General features: G+C 49.0%; 1 protein-coding gene across 1 annotated transcript in view; it reads right to left on the bottom strand.

Moving 5' to 3' along the window:
- Nucleotides 1-3281: 3281 nt before the first annotated feature.
- The window catches only part of LOC310694228 (hepatocyte nuclear factor 6-like), a 28283-nt gene continuing 17170 nt past the window's right edge, over nt 3282-14394 (bottom strand). Inside the window, exon 2 of the mRNA XM_083477242.1 lies at nt 3282-3765. Within this exon, the coding sequence (XP_083333368.1) occupies nt 3458-3765 (308 nt within the window). The 3' untranslated portion in view covers nt 3282-3457. The remainder of the gene's footprint in view (nt 3766-14394) is intronic.

The following is a 14394-nucleotide window of genomic DNA, read 5'->3' as shown; positions in this document are numbered from 1 at the left end:
TGGATGTAAATGGCTTTGTACAGCTGGCTAGTTTCTGCACACCCTCTCCCAGTCCTCTCTAGGGAGCAGGGGTGGCCTGGAGAGGCCTTTGAGGGCCGCATAGAGAGGCCTGGAGGGCCTGAGGTTTCCCACCCTGCCTTAAGATAAAGGCAGGTGGGTCTTGGGTGTCAGCTTCTGGAAGAACTTGGGGAAATCGCTCTCAAACTGTGCCGAGGCGTGTTGTGAGAGAGAACAGCTCTTGTTGTGCGTAAAATAATGGAACAAAAGTTCCCTCTCCTGCAGTGGGGCAGGCACACCTGGAAACTTCAGGTCAGCCCTGGGGGTCTGGCCACCTGACCAGCGACGGAAGCCCCCCGAGGTTGTAAACAAGGCCCAAGTCAAAACAGAAAAGAACCAGACGTTCTGGTTTGCGGTGGGAGGTGGGTCTGGTGCTACAAACACAAATAATCCATTTCAACCACCGTAGATTCCGGCGTATTAGGCGACTGGGCGTATAAGACGACCCCCCAAATTGGCAGCTGCCAATTTGGGGGGTCGACTTACACGCCCAGTCTTATACACAGCAGCTTCGCTGGGCAGCGGCAGTGGGCGGTGGGGTCCGCGCCGGAAGGAAGCTGTCAGGAAAAAGCAGCAATGCAAGAGCGAGCTGCAGCTGCCTGGAATGCAAAACAGGATGTTGATGTTTGGGACTGTACTATTGGAACAAAGGGGCAGTCTATTCACTGTGCTGAGCACCGGATGTTAGCTCAGAGTGTCATCTGACCTGTACTGGAAGTACAGGGGTGGAGTCTCTCTCTCTACTGTTGGAGACTGGAGAGTGCAGACACGTTTCTCTGTACTGCTGCAATGACAGAAATAAAGACATGTAAATAGATTTCTGTCTGTCTCTTTTCCCCTCCCTGAGGGAAGCAGGGAGGAGGGAGGAGTTGGTGTGTCCCTCTCATACTGAGTGGGATCGCAGATAGTGACCTCGCCTGTATCCTGCCGGGAGACGCAGACGGGGAGGTCAACAAGGATCTCAAGCCGAATGCCTGGAGAATGGCCAGTTACCTCTGACTGCGGCCTGAGAATCTGACAGAAGCTGCCCAGTGATGCTAAAGCGGCTTCGCTAGGCGGCTTCCTCCCAGTGCGGAGCGGAGCCCATCACCCATTGCTGCTGCCCAGAGAACCCATACCCGGCGTATAAGCCGACCCCCGACTTTCTAGAGGATTTCCCGGGGTTAAAAAGTCATCTTATACGCCGGAATGCAGGAAGTTGCAATGCAGGAAGAAGAATCGCTGGCAGTCCTCAGCTTGCCGGCCCACGAGTTTACCTTCGAAATCACCGGAAGAAGGGAGGACACCCTTTCTGTGTAAGTTACAAACTGCAGGTATTGGCTTGCCCCCTGCTGGCCCAAAGAGGCAAAAGCCAGACCCCTGACTCGCCCAGGGATGCTACAGGGGGGCATCAGACGCCTCCAAGGCTGTTCTCTCTCAACACGCCATCTGGGAACGAGCACTTTGAACATGCTTTGTGTTATGTACTGAGTTGAATAGGATTCAGAATGCAGCAGTCTGATTGGTCCTAGAACAATAGGATCCAGAATGCAGAAGTCTGATTGGTCCTAGAACAATAGGATCCAAAATGCAGCAGTCTGATTGGTCCTAGAACAATAGGATTCAGAATGCAGCAGTCTGATTGGTCCTAGAACAATGCAGCAGTATGATTGGTCTTCAGGAGCCACCCAATCCAGCTGCAGATGGAAGTGAATCCACAACCTGATTGGCCTACAGGATAATTCCGGAATTAGCCAATCACATGCGACCCATTGTTTAAATAATGTATATAAAGCAGATACTTAGGGGGAACGTTCATTCCTCCTCACCACTATGAGCTGAATAAAGAGCGTGAAATCCACTCTCGACTCTGAGCATATTACACTTTGAATCAGAAAAGCTTCAGCGGCGCCTGTATCAAAGTGGATCATTGGTAAGGCTCTCCATTTTTACCACCCCCTCCTGCCCCAGTTTGCCCACATTAGTAGCAGCTATGCTAATTTCTACACCTTGATGTATTTTGCTGGCAGATTGAGCTGCTCTTCAAAGGCACCCACAGGTGTGGGCAGGGGAGGGTTGCCCTATTTCAAAAAGTGGAAACCCGGACACAAAAGTTGTTGAGGGTTTTTGCTTTTTTGAGATTTGCAAAATCTCAAAATAGAGGACATTACAGCGATTTCCATCCGGACATTGTTTCTGGCTATGTCCAGGAAATTCTGGACACTGAGGTCCAGCTCCGAGGGCCTTCTGGTGGTTCCCTCCCTGTGAGAAGTGAGGTTACAGGGAACCAGGCAGAGGGCCTTCTCGGTGGTGGCACCCGCCCTGTGGAATGCCCTCCCACCAAATGCCAAAGAGAAAAATATCTACCAAACTTTTAGAAGACATCTGAAGGCAGCCCTGTTTTGGGAAGCTTTTAATGTTTAATAGGTTACTGTATTTTAGTGTTTTGTTGGAAGCTGTCCTGAGTGGCTGGGGAAACCCAGCCAGATGGGCGGGGTATAAATAATAAATTATTATTATTTATTATTATTATTATATATGGCAACCCTAGGTTTTCCCTGGTCAATGGATGGCCTTTATCACCAGCCTGACAAAACTGGGAGGGAGGGCACCTCATTTTCTGTGCCTTGAAGTGCCCTGCCCATCTTGGATGCTGGCTCCGCCCAGTCCTGGCAGCAGCCCCGCCCACCGCAAGCATGCGGCCCCCGAGAGATCACCCCAGAGGCAATGTGGCCCTCGACCGAAAACATTGGTTCTCTCCCCTTGCATTGAGAGGGAGGCTTTCAATTCAGCCCCTCTTGGTTAGCTTGGGATTTGGTACGTGTTATTTCTACTCCTCCTCCAGATTTGCAACATATTAGATTAGTTTCCTGGCTTGCTTTCCCAGGGTGGTGGCAACCAAGTGTTGCCGCTTTCCCGCTGAAAGAGAAAGATGGAAAATAACCTAGTTTCTCCCCCATACCCCCACAGCCAAACACACTTCTTTCCCCCCTCTCGCCACCAGATGGCACTACCTCCTCAACAGGAACAACACAGAACAAGGTCTCAGCGGGGGAAACATACGCAGAAAGTCTTTGGAATAGCCTTGACCGTAGACGCCGTCCTTTGCCCGGGAGACACCTTCCTCGCTTTCCGCCGTCCGGGTTTTCGCCATAACCCTCCTTTCAGGTCGCAAAAAGGTTTGCTCTCCTTTAGGATCCGGCTAGTTTCTGCCGCAAGGTCAGATCCAGAGAGGAATGAAACCGTAAAGTCGTATTACAACCCCCCACACCACCCCCATCCTGGTTTTTCCCCTCCCACTTAGCACATTGGCCAAGCACCCTTCCGCCATTTTGTCTCCTGGCCAAAGGCCATCCTGCCATCTTTGGTGCAACGGAGGGTCGGGGTTGGGGGACGCCGGAAGGTGCCAAAGGGAGGCCCGTTACGCTTTGGTGCAGGTGACGGCTGAGGAGGGGTTGGTGGCGTGGCCCCCCGAGGACGGGGAGCGGCCCTCCTCCATCCACTTGTCCAGGCTGCGCCTCCGGGCGTTCATGAAGAAGTTGCTGACGGTGGAGAGCTCCAGGCCCAGCTGCTGGGCGATGGTGATCTGAAGGTCTTTGGAAGGGCGCTGGTTCTCGTGAAAGATGGCGTGGAGCGTGCGGCGCTGGATGTCCGTGAAGACCAGGCGATGGCGCTTAGGGACGTGGTTTCGGTCGGCTTTGCCTTGATCTTGCTCTTTCCTTTTGCAGGCTGGTGGGGGGCAGCAAAATGGAGAAGAAAAGAGAAAATGAGAAGGCGTTTGTGATGCACAGTAGGGCCAGATCATTGGGTCCTCTCACTCAGTGTGGCCCCTGAGGCCTTTTTTGGCCTCCCCCACCCCTGCAGCCCTTCCCCCAAACCAGGTAAGTGAGGTGCTGGGCTTTGGGAAGATGGTGCGATGGCTCTGGCAGGGTCCTAGAGTCCTCCCAACTCCTTCCCAAAGCCCGGTTAGTGCTTTCCCAGTTTTGGGAAGGAGGTGGAGGGGCTCGGGGAGCCTGCCAGAGCCTCGCGCAGGGCTGGATCAAGACCTTCAGAGGCCCTAAGCACTTAAAAGATTTGGGTGGCACCTTTTACCACTTGTGGTGGAATTGTAAAGAAATAAAGGAATTCTGGGAAATATATAATGAGCTCCCGTTGCTCGGTCCCTGCTCCTGCCAACCTAGCAGTTCGAAAGCACATCAAGTGCAAGTAGATAAATAGGTACCGCTCTGGCGGGAAGGTAAACGGCGTTTCCGTGCGCTGCTCTGGTTCGCCAGAAGCGGCTTAGTCAGGCTGGCCACATGACCTGGAAGCTGTACTCCGGCTCCCTCAGCCAATAAAGTGAGATGAGCGCTGCAACCCCAGAGTCGGTCACGACTGGACCTTATGGTCAGGGGTCCCTTTACCTTTACCACATGTGGTGGAATTGTAAAGGAATAAAGGAATTATGGGAAATATATAATGAGCTCCCGTTGCTCGGTCCCTGCTCCTGCCAACCTAGCAGTTCGAAAGCACATCAAGTGCAAGTAGATAAATAGGTACCGCTCTGGCGGGAAGGTAAACGGCGTTTCTGTGCGCTGCTCTGGTTCGCCAGAAGCGGCTTAGTCAGGCTGGCCACATGACCCAGAAGCTGTACGCCGGCCCCCTTGGCCAATAAAGCGAGATGAGCGCTGCAACCCCAGAGTCGGTCACGACTGGACCTTACGGTCAGGGGTCCCTTTACCTTTACCACATGTGGTGGAATTGTAAAGGAATAAAGGAATTATGGGAAATATATAATGAATTGGGGGGGGGGAGTTTAAAATAAGCCTTTTTGTTAGGAATTGTAGGTGCAGAGATACCGAAGGAACAGAAAAGACTGTTTATGTATGCCACAACAGCTGCAAGGATTTTGCTTGCCCAGAGTTGGAAAGGCGACAAGGTCCCTACCAGAGTGGACTGGCAGATCAAACTATTGGATTATGCCATTGGTATGCAAAGTTGGACCTCCCTGATCTGGCTGAATACTGTCTGCACTGATCGGCAGCGTTGTAGACAGGGAGTCTCCCCAAACCCCCTTCCTGGACCTGCCTTTTCAGGGATTAAACTCTTCTGCGTGCAAAGCAGGCTCTCTGTTCCTGAGCTAGAGCCGTCCCCTTAAAAATAAACCAAGTCTCTAGTCCTCATGCTTCTGAGGAAAATGCTGAGGTATAGTGATATCGGAAGCTGTCTTATACTGAGTCAGACCTTTGAGCCATTTAGCCCCGTATTGCTTACATGGCCTGCCTGTGGCTCTCGGGGGTTTCAAACAGAAGTGTGCCCAAACCGTGCCTACGGATGCCTTTTCAGGCTGTTCCCTTAAAAACTGAGCTAGACGGATTTGGTTCTGTGTACGGCACCTTATGACTGCGTCCCTCTTTAAACCAGCTTTTCCAAAGGGGCCAACGCTTTTAAAGTTTTGCTATTAACGGGGATGATGACCTCAAAAGAACGTGGCTCCGTTGTTTTTAATGCCTCTGTTTAATTGCATGGATTGGAGGAGGAGGGGAGAAAGGAGGGAATTTAATGCCAAATCAATAGTTCTGGTGACTGAAGTCTTCCGTCTCCATCCCTCGCTCAAAAAAAACCCTCGGCTCCTTTCCGTATAGCTTCCCCCCTCCAAGAAAACCATGTTCTGTTTCTGTCCTGAGTGTGCCTCCCGGTAATGTGGGACTTCCTGGGTTTCTTCTGTGCCGGAAGCTTCTGGAATGGTCAAGCGTGGTGAGGAAACTTCCTCTCCTCTCCCGCCTCTCACCCCAAAGAAATCACCCAAAGGGTGCACGCATTTATGCAATTGGGGTGGTTTATTCTGAGCTGGACCATAAAGAAGGCTGATCGCCGAAGAATGGATGCTTTTGAATTCTGGTGCTGAAGGAGATTCTTGAGAGTCCCATGGACTGCAAGAAGATCCAACCTCTCCATTCTGAAGGAAACCAGCCCTGAGTGCTCACTGGAAGGACAGATCCTGAAGCTGAGGCTCCAAGACTTTGGCCACCTCATGAGAAGAGAAGACTCCCTGGGAAAGACCCTGATGTTGGGACAGATGGAGGGCACAAGGAGAAGGGGACGGCAGAGGATGAGATGGTGGGACAGTGTTCTCGAAGCTACCGGCATGAGTTTGACCAAACTGCGGGAGGCAGCAGAAGACAGGAGTGCCTGGCGTGCTCTGGTCCAGGGGGTCACGAAGAGGTGGACACGACTAAACGACTAAACAACAACATTCGGAGTGCAAAGTGAGGTGATCTTCGCAGACGGCAAATCTCTGCCAATATGGCAGGTGAAATTTTGTTTTTGTTTTTTGCTGCCTGAGGTGTGTGTGTTTTAATGCTTTTTATTGGTGTTTCGTTTAATACAAATAAACAAAATACAGTAAAATTCAACCGTCATTTACCCACATTCTTTCCCCACACTCTGCTGAGCACTGACTTCCTTCCCTCCCTTCAACAGGTTTTCTTAGGTCAGTTACTTTTCCACAGTTTCTTATTGTATCCAATCCTATCTACATCTTAAGATTTATTTCAGTCCTGCCAGAGTCTTCAGATTTCTACAGTTCTTATTTATGTACTCCATAAATTTACTCCAGTCTTTTTGGAATTTTGCTTCCTCCTGATTTCGGATCCTACAGGTCAGTTTTGCTAGTTCCGCATAATCAACCACCTTCGTCTGCCACTCTTCTATTGTTGGTAATTCTGGTACTTTCCATTTTTCGGCTAATAAATAACCTTTGATCTGCTTTTTCTATTTCCTCTCCTATCAAGCCTAGCAAGAAAGCTTCTGGCTTTTTTTGGGAAAGTGTATTTAAATGTCTTTTTCAATTCGTTATAAATCTGGTCCCAAAACTGTTTCACTTTCTCACATGTCCACCTGGCAGACGACGTTTTGACGGGGTACCCTTAACAGGTAAAGGTAAAGGTAAAGGTAAAGGGACCCCTGACTGTTAGGTCCAGTCGTGGCCGACTCTGGGGTTGCAGTGCTCATCTCACTTTACTGGCCGAGGGAGCCGGCGTACAGCTTCCGGATCATGTGGCATGACTAAGCCGCTTCTGGCAAACCAGAGCAGCGCACAGAAACGCCGTTTACCTCCCACCGGAGCGGTACCTATTTATCTACTTGCACTTTGATGTGCTTTCGAACTGCTAGGTGGGCAGGAGCAGGGACCAAGCAATGGGAGCTCACCCCGTTGCCGGGATTCGAACCGCCAACCTCCTGACAACAATGCAATTGCTGAAGAACATAAAGAGAGCTCTCCATCCAGACCAAAATCTTGTTCTCACAGTGACCATAAATGTCCCAAAGAACCTAGAAATCTAGAGGTGAAATCCCCAAAAAGGATGTTCCATTTTTTCTGTATGCCACAACAGCTGCAAGAATATTACTAGCGAAGAATTGGAAGAAACAAGATTTACCAACTATCGAAGAATGGCAGATGAAGATGACGGACTAGATGGAACCGGGAGACTCCGAGACCAGAGAGAAGAGACGGTGGAAGAAGATTGGAAGAATATCTGATAAAATATGTTAATATTTAAATCTTTGAATAGCTTTGGAAGTGGATATAGGCTGTAGGGTTAGTGTATTTTAAAATAGCATTATTTGTAAGTGATAAAATGTGAAGATTTTTATGGTAAAAGTAAGCGTGATTTTAAAAATGATTAAAAATTATGATACAGTATATGTAAACTGCTAAAGATGAGGTAAAATGAAAATCAGATAGGGGGGACTTGGGGAAGCCCACCTAACATTGTTTAGAAAAAATAAGAATAAGACAAGAATTTGTTTGTATTGTTTGTTTTTTCTGTTTGTGTTGTTGTGTTATAAAATGAATTAAAAAATCTTTTTTGGGGGGGAAAGAACCTAGAAATCTGGGTAGACTCCCTCTGGACCTGGAGGTTCCATAAGAATGCCAGAAAAGTCTGGATGCTGGAGCAGACCCAAGGGGATGGATCCTGTTTAGTTCAGCCTCCTGTTGTCACGCTGGACACCCAGTTGCCCCAAAGGGAAACCAGCAACAGGATCCGACCGCAAGAGCTCTCTCTTCTCCTACGGTTCTGGTATTCAGAACCATTTCTGCCTCCGACTGTGGAGACGGGGAGAGCCATCTTGGCTAAAAGCTCTTCCTCCCTCCATGAACTGGTCCCGCCCTCTTTTAAAGCCATCACTGAAGCCTCCTTTGAAGGCACTGGTAGGAGGCGCGAATTTTTCAATTTCAGTTTCTCAATTCAAGTGCAGATCTCCACATTTCCATATGAGTTTGCGAAGGAGGAAACAAGTTAAGTCCTCACGGAAATTCATTCCATCAGTGCGAATTTCTCTTGATAGACACATATTTGTATGCAATTTTGCCTGATGTTTTCAGCCCCAAAAAGTTTTTGATTTGAGTTTCTGCCGAAATGAGGCTGCATTTTAATGTTGTGTTTTAATCTTGTTTTTAAGTTGTATTTTAATCAATTGTTTTTATACCTGGTGTTGGCCATCCTGAGCCTGGTCTTGGCTGCGGAGGGTGGGGTATAAATAAAATTTATTATTGTTGTTGTTGTTGTTGACATACCTGCACAAGCAATTTTGTCCAACACAATGCATTTGTGGATGTCATTTTCCCTAATATCTTTGGGGGGGGCACACATACCCTAGCATGGGCATTCCTGAACCTATCACTCAGCTGGAGGAGGGCACGATATCATTCAGAGATAATTTTGGAGGATGGCTGTGTTTGGATTTTTGGCATCGTTGTGTGATGGCCTGGGACTCGGGGTTGGACTCAGAGCCAGAGGAGTCTAAGTCTGCACCGGATCCTTTGCCTCACACGGCATCTGAACCGAGTCTGGGGCCTGATCCTGAAGAGCCCCAGTCTGCAGAGGTTCCCCTGCAACAAGCACCAGCTGGGCCGAGTCAGGGGCCTGATCCTGCCCTGGCTCCAGATGTGGGGATGACCTCGTTGCCTCCAGCTGGGCCATCACTTACAGCTGCTCCACTACCGGTTGGGTCAGGAGAGGCTGAGGCGGCCCCTGGGTCTAGTAACCCACCAACGTCTCCTGAGCTGCAGAGACTGAGGTCTGAGAGGAGAGACCTGAGTACTCGTGGGTGAGACAGGGAGGTGAGTCGCCGGGGGATCAGGACCGGCCGTTACCCCGACAGAGATAAAAGGCTGTCGGACCTTGCCCCAGGTTGCGGGAACAACATTGCTGTTTGCCAGAACCTGCCTGTGATCCTGTGCCTGACCTTGCCTGGTTTCCTGCCTGGTTTCCTGCCTCAGCCCTGTTGGACTGACTCCTCGCAGAACCCTTGGATTCGGGACCGGACCTGGGCCGTGTTACCCGGGTTAACCCCAGGGCCAGCGCATGTTTCACCAAGCAAGAATGAGGCAGATCTGCTTTTCGCTGTGACCTGAATTGAATTTCTCCACCATTCTTACCTTGAGTTAAGAAGGGGGCCAACCTGGGAAGCTTGGAGGATGAAAGGAGGAACTTGAGGACATTGAGGGGCAAAAAGCAGTGGCGCCCCCTAATGGTAGAGGCTGGTGGGTATATGGAGGAGAGGTTTAAACTCCATCCCTTGAGCTTGTGAAGGCTAAGCATCTCCTCTCATCCCCATTACCGCCGTTGGTGGTATAAAGTGTCTGACAGTGTCTGGGTCCCCAGACGTTGGACTACAAAACTCATCACGTTGGCCATGGATGATGGGAGTTGTAGTCCAATGACATCGGGGTGGGATCCCAATGCTGAAGAACATTATGGCATTCTTCTTGTAAGAAAACACTGTCCCTTGTTGCACTTGATTCCATGGAATGAGACCCTCCTTTAACCTGTAGCTTTATGCAAATATGGTTGCCAATTATTTACCGGCCCCTTGGAGAGTTAGTGGGTCTGTTAACATCCATAAAGCCCATACACTAACAACTTCCAGATTGTGGCAGGCTATGCTCTCCAGCTTTCCCAGTAGTGATTTATGGAAGTGAGAGCTGGACCATAAAGACGGCTGATTGCCAAAGAATGGATGCTTTTGAATTCTGGTGCTGGAGGAGACTCTTGAGAGTCCCATGGACTGCAAGAAGATCCAACCTCTCCATTCTGAAGGAAATCAGCCCTGAGTGCTCACTGGAAGGACAGATCCTGAAGCTGAGGCTCCAAGACTTTGGCCACCTCATGAGAAGAGAAGACTCCCTGGAAAAGACCCTGATATTGGGAAAGATGGAGGGTATAAGGAGAAGGGGACGACAGAGGACGAGATGGTGGGACAGTGTTCTCGAAGAGACCAGCATGAGTTTGACCAAACTGCGGGAGGCAGTGGAAGACAGGAGTGCCTGGCATGCTCTGGTCCAGGGGGTCACGAAGAGGCGGACACAACTAAACGACTCAACAACAACATGCTCTCCACCAATGCAACTATGTAAAAAATATATATAAATTGCTGGGGGGGGGGCAAGCTGCCTCCTTGCCCCTTGTCAACCAAGCACTGCCAACGTATCTCTCTGCCGTGAAAAGTTTCGCCCTGCCAAATTCTGTGAAAAGCACAAGAGCGTCCAGATCCTTATTCACCTGATCAGTTGGCAATCTCTTGCCTGCCTTCCCCCCGTGGCTTCTTTTGACAGCTGCCAGAAATGGACATAAAATGGAGGTGATGTACACACGAAAAGGAAAAGGGGATAGGGAAGGGAATGAGACGGCAGAGCCAGCAGCCACCCAGGTCCATCATAATATTAAAACAAGATGTAATTTTGCAAAGCTAAGACATTATTAAGCAACCTGGCAAAGGGTCTCCATTAACATTTAATGGGCTGAGATTTTACGGCCCTGTATTAAAACCTTGCAGGTTTTCTTATTTCTAAACGAGTCTTTTATTTTAATTAACAATCTGCAGGAGAACTTTTCAGGATGGCTTGAGGGCGATGGCTTCGGCAGGAGGGCTTTCGGGTGGGTAGGAAATGTGTGTGTCTGATAGCACAGATTTCTGTCCCAACTTTATCCCAGTGTCAATGTTTACATCTAAAAGGGCCGCGCAAGGAAAGCAAAACCATTTCACTTGGTGGCTTGCCCAAAGGCCGGAAGTTAGATTTTTGTACAGCGTCTAGCACACCGTTAATCTGTTTTTCAATATCCAATTGTATCCTGTATGTCTTTACTAAGGGAAAGTGCCTGGCATTGCTTGGGAATCCCAAGAAACCAACCAAACCAGGGCAGTTTTGCAGTCAGTGGTAAGAACCAGGGCAGCTTGGAAAGCTTCTGTCTGCCATCTTGATTCAAAATGGCATCCAGTTGTATCCAAACATTGATGAAAACCTGCTCCTTGGTGTCAGGAGCAGCCTGAAATCCCAGAGAGCCCATCTGCGATGCTGTCCAGGGTTGTAAAGACAGCGGAGAGAATAACTGGGTGCACTCTTCCCACCTTAGATCAAATCTATGCTGTCAGGTGCCATAAGAAAGCGGCAGAGATAGCACAGGATAGTGCGCACCCCGGAAATGATCTCTTTCAGCTTCTGCCTTCTGGAAAGAAGGTCCAGGGTTATAAAGACTAGGACTAGCCGCCTGAGAAACAGTTTCTACACAAATGCAATTCTGGTTCTAAACGCAGCATAAGGGGTCTCTGTAGTATAGTGTATTTTAAAATGGGGTTTCAGAGTTTTTAGGGGTTTTTGAATGTCTTATGTAGTTTTTCAATTTCATTGTTCTGCATGGGACAATGACAATAAAGATACTGTATATCATATATATAAACAGTACTGAGCTAGATTGACCAGGGGTCTAACGTGGCATAAAGCAACTAGCTTTCTATGTTCCTGTTTGAGGCAGCACTTGAGGACTAGAAACTTGCTTTGCTTTTCAATGGAGGGCCGTTGCTCAGTCTAGCAGCCACTTTGTGCTGCCTGCCAGTGTTGACAATACTGAGTTAGATGGACCAAGGATCTGACCTGGTATATAGCACCTCCTTATCTTCCTTTGCTGTCGTCCTTAATTATGTCTATTTTTTTTTTATATACCATGTTACATTCCCCCCCTCATTTATTTTTTTAAAAAAGCTGCTTTGGGTCTTTTATTTTTTTAATTGTGCTCCAAATAATGAACCAAATAAAAAGAAAACTCACTAGCAATGGGAGCAAAAAACACCATACAATTAACTTTTTTTTAAAAAATAGTCTTAATTCATTTACAGCTTTGCTTGTCTGCCTGATGGTCTTGCACTGGGTTGTTTTTTGGGGGGGGGTGTTTGTGGTTTACTTTTTCCTGCTTTCTACACATTTTATTATATGTTAAGTGTACAACGCAATTGGGATCCCCCTCGCTGCCTCACCCACCTCCTTACAAAAGTGTCCACAAAACATTTTAAATGGGACCAATGCAAATCAAATTGCAGCTGTGGCAGGTCCCAGGCCAGAGGTAGATGGACGGAATTAAGAAAAGCCGGGTTATAAAACGTGGATAACAGATATCAAATTAAGTTCTGCTTAGAGCAGACCTGCCGAAATTTACGAAACTAAGTTCACGTGGACGAATTTCAGCAGATCTCCTCTGAAGAGCATTGGCTACAACCCAGTCACACGTTTACACCTCCGTATTATATCCAAATCATATGTTGTCCCACAAGACCCTCTCCTACCCCTTACAGTCGGCAGGCAAATATTTCAAATCAGATCAATTATAAAACAAAACAAAAACAGCAGAGATGGGACAGTCCCAGATCAGAGGCACCAGAGAGAGAGGAGGGAAGAAATGAAATTAGATATAATAATAATAATAATAATAATAATAATAATAATAATAATAATAATGATGTCTTTTGGCACGAAGCGGCGAGGCTTTTCATTTCATTTCATTTTTTGAAGAAGCCCTAATCTGTATGGCGTATCTGCCTTGCGGCCGTGAAACGTGACAAGCTCCCTTCACTCTCCCGTCTTCCTCCTTCCCTCTCCACATCTTCCCTGAGTGGGCTCAGCTCAGCCCCCCCCCACCTCCGCCCCCTGCCTCTGCACTGCCTGCACGCTGATAGAAAATATTGATCAGATCCAAGCTACGCCAGCTGCAAAGACCAGCCAGTTTTGCATTAACCCTTGCTGGGAGGGATCGACGGAACGCCCGCGCCGAGTAAAAGGGAGACAGGGACCCCATCCCCTCGCCCTTTGGGAAACACGGGGTAGGGGCGACTGCCTATTATTTTAGGGGAGAGCTAGCAAAGCCACTTGGGTTGCGGGTGGTGCTGTGGGTTAAACCACAGAGCCTAGGACTTGCCGATCAGAAGGTCAGCGGTTCGAATCCCCGTGACGGTGTGAGTTCCCGTTGCTCGGTCCCTGCTCCTGCCAACCTAGCAGTTCGAAAGCACGTCAAAAGTGCAAGTAGATAAATAGGTACCACTCTGGCGGGAAGGTAAACCGCGTTTCCGTGTGCTGCTCTGGTTCGCCAGAAGCAGCTTAGTCCTGCTGGCCACGTGACCCGGAAGCTGTACGCCGGCTCCCTCGGCCAGTAAAGCGAGATGAGTGCCACAACTCCAGAGTCGGCCATGACTGGACCTAATGGTCAGGGGTACCTTTACCTTTACCTAGCAAAGCCACTGAGGGAGGAAAAGGTTTATACAGAACATAATAGATCAAGCCCGTGGCCTGTCAAGTCCAGCGTCCTGTTCTCGCGGTGGCCAAGCAGGTGCCCCAAAGGGGAACCCCACAAATAGGGCCCAAACACAAGAGCTATTCTCCCTTCCTGTGGTTTCAGGCATTCAGAAGCAGCTATGGAAGCAGCTATGGAAGCAGAGCAGAACCATCATAGCTAGTTATAATCCACATTAAGGTAAAGGGACCCCTGTCCATTAGGTCCAGTCGTGACCGACTCTGGGGTTGCGGCGCTCATCTCGCTTTATTGGCTGAGGGAGCCAGTGTACAGCTTCCGGGTCATGTAGCCAGCATGACTAAGCCGCTTCTGGCGAGCCAGAGCAGCGCACGGAAAGGCCATTTACCTTCCCGCCGGAGCGGTACCTATTTATCTACTTGCACTTTGACGTGCTTTCGAACTGCTAGGTTGGCAGGAGCAGGGACCGAGCAACGGGAGCTCACCCCGTCGCGGGGATTCGAACCGCCGACCTTCTGATTGGCAAGTCCAAGGCTCTGTGGTTTAACCCACAGCGCCACCCGTGTCCCCAATAATCCACATTACTCATCCGTGAACGTGCCCAGTCCTCTTTTAAGTGATTTCCACAGTTCAACGACACCTTGCACGAACAATTTATTTCTTTCCTCTGTCCTGTTCAGCTTCATTGGCTGTCCCCCCGGTTCCCGGAGTTACGAGAGAGGGAGAAAAACGTCTCCCCTGAGTAGTAGTGAGTGAAATGTTTGCCTTTTTTGAACCGTCTGCCAATGGATGG

Source organism: Podarcis liolepis (assembly GCF_965112155.1).
Source record: "Podarcis liolepis genome assembly, chromosome: 15".
Lineage (NCBI taxonomy): Eukaryota > Metazoa > Chordata > Lepidosauria > Squamata > Lacertidae > Podarcis > Podarcis liolepis.
The sequence above is the reverse complement of the archived record's forward strand: the minus strand, read 5'-3'. Positions and strand labels throughout refer to the sequence as shown.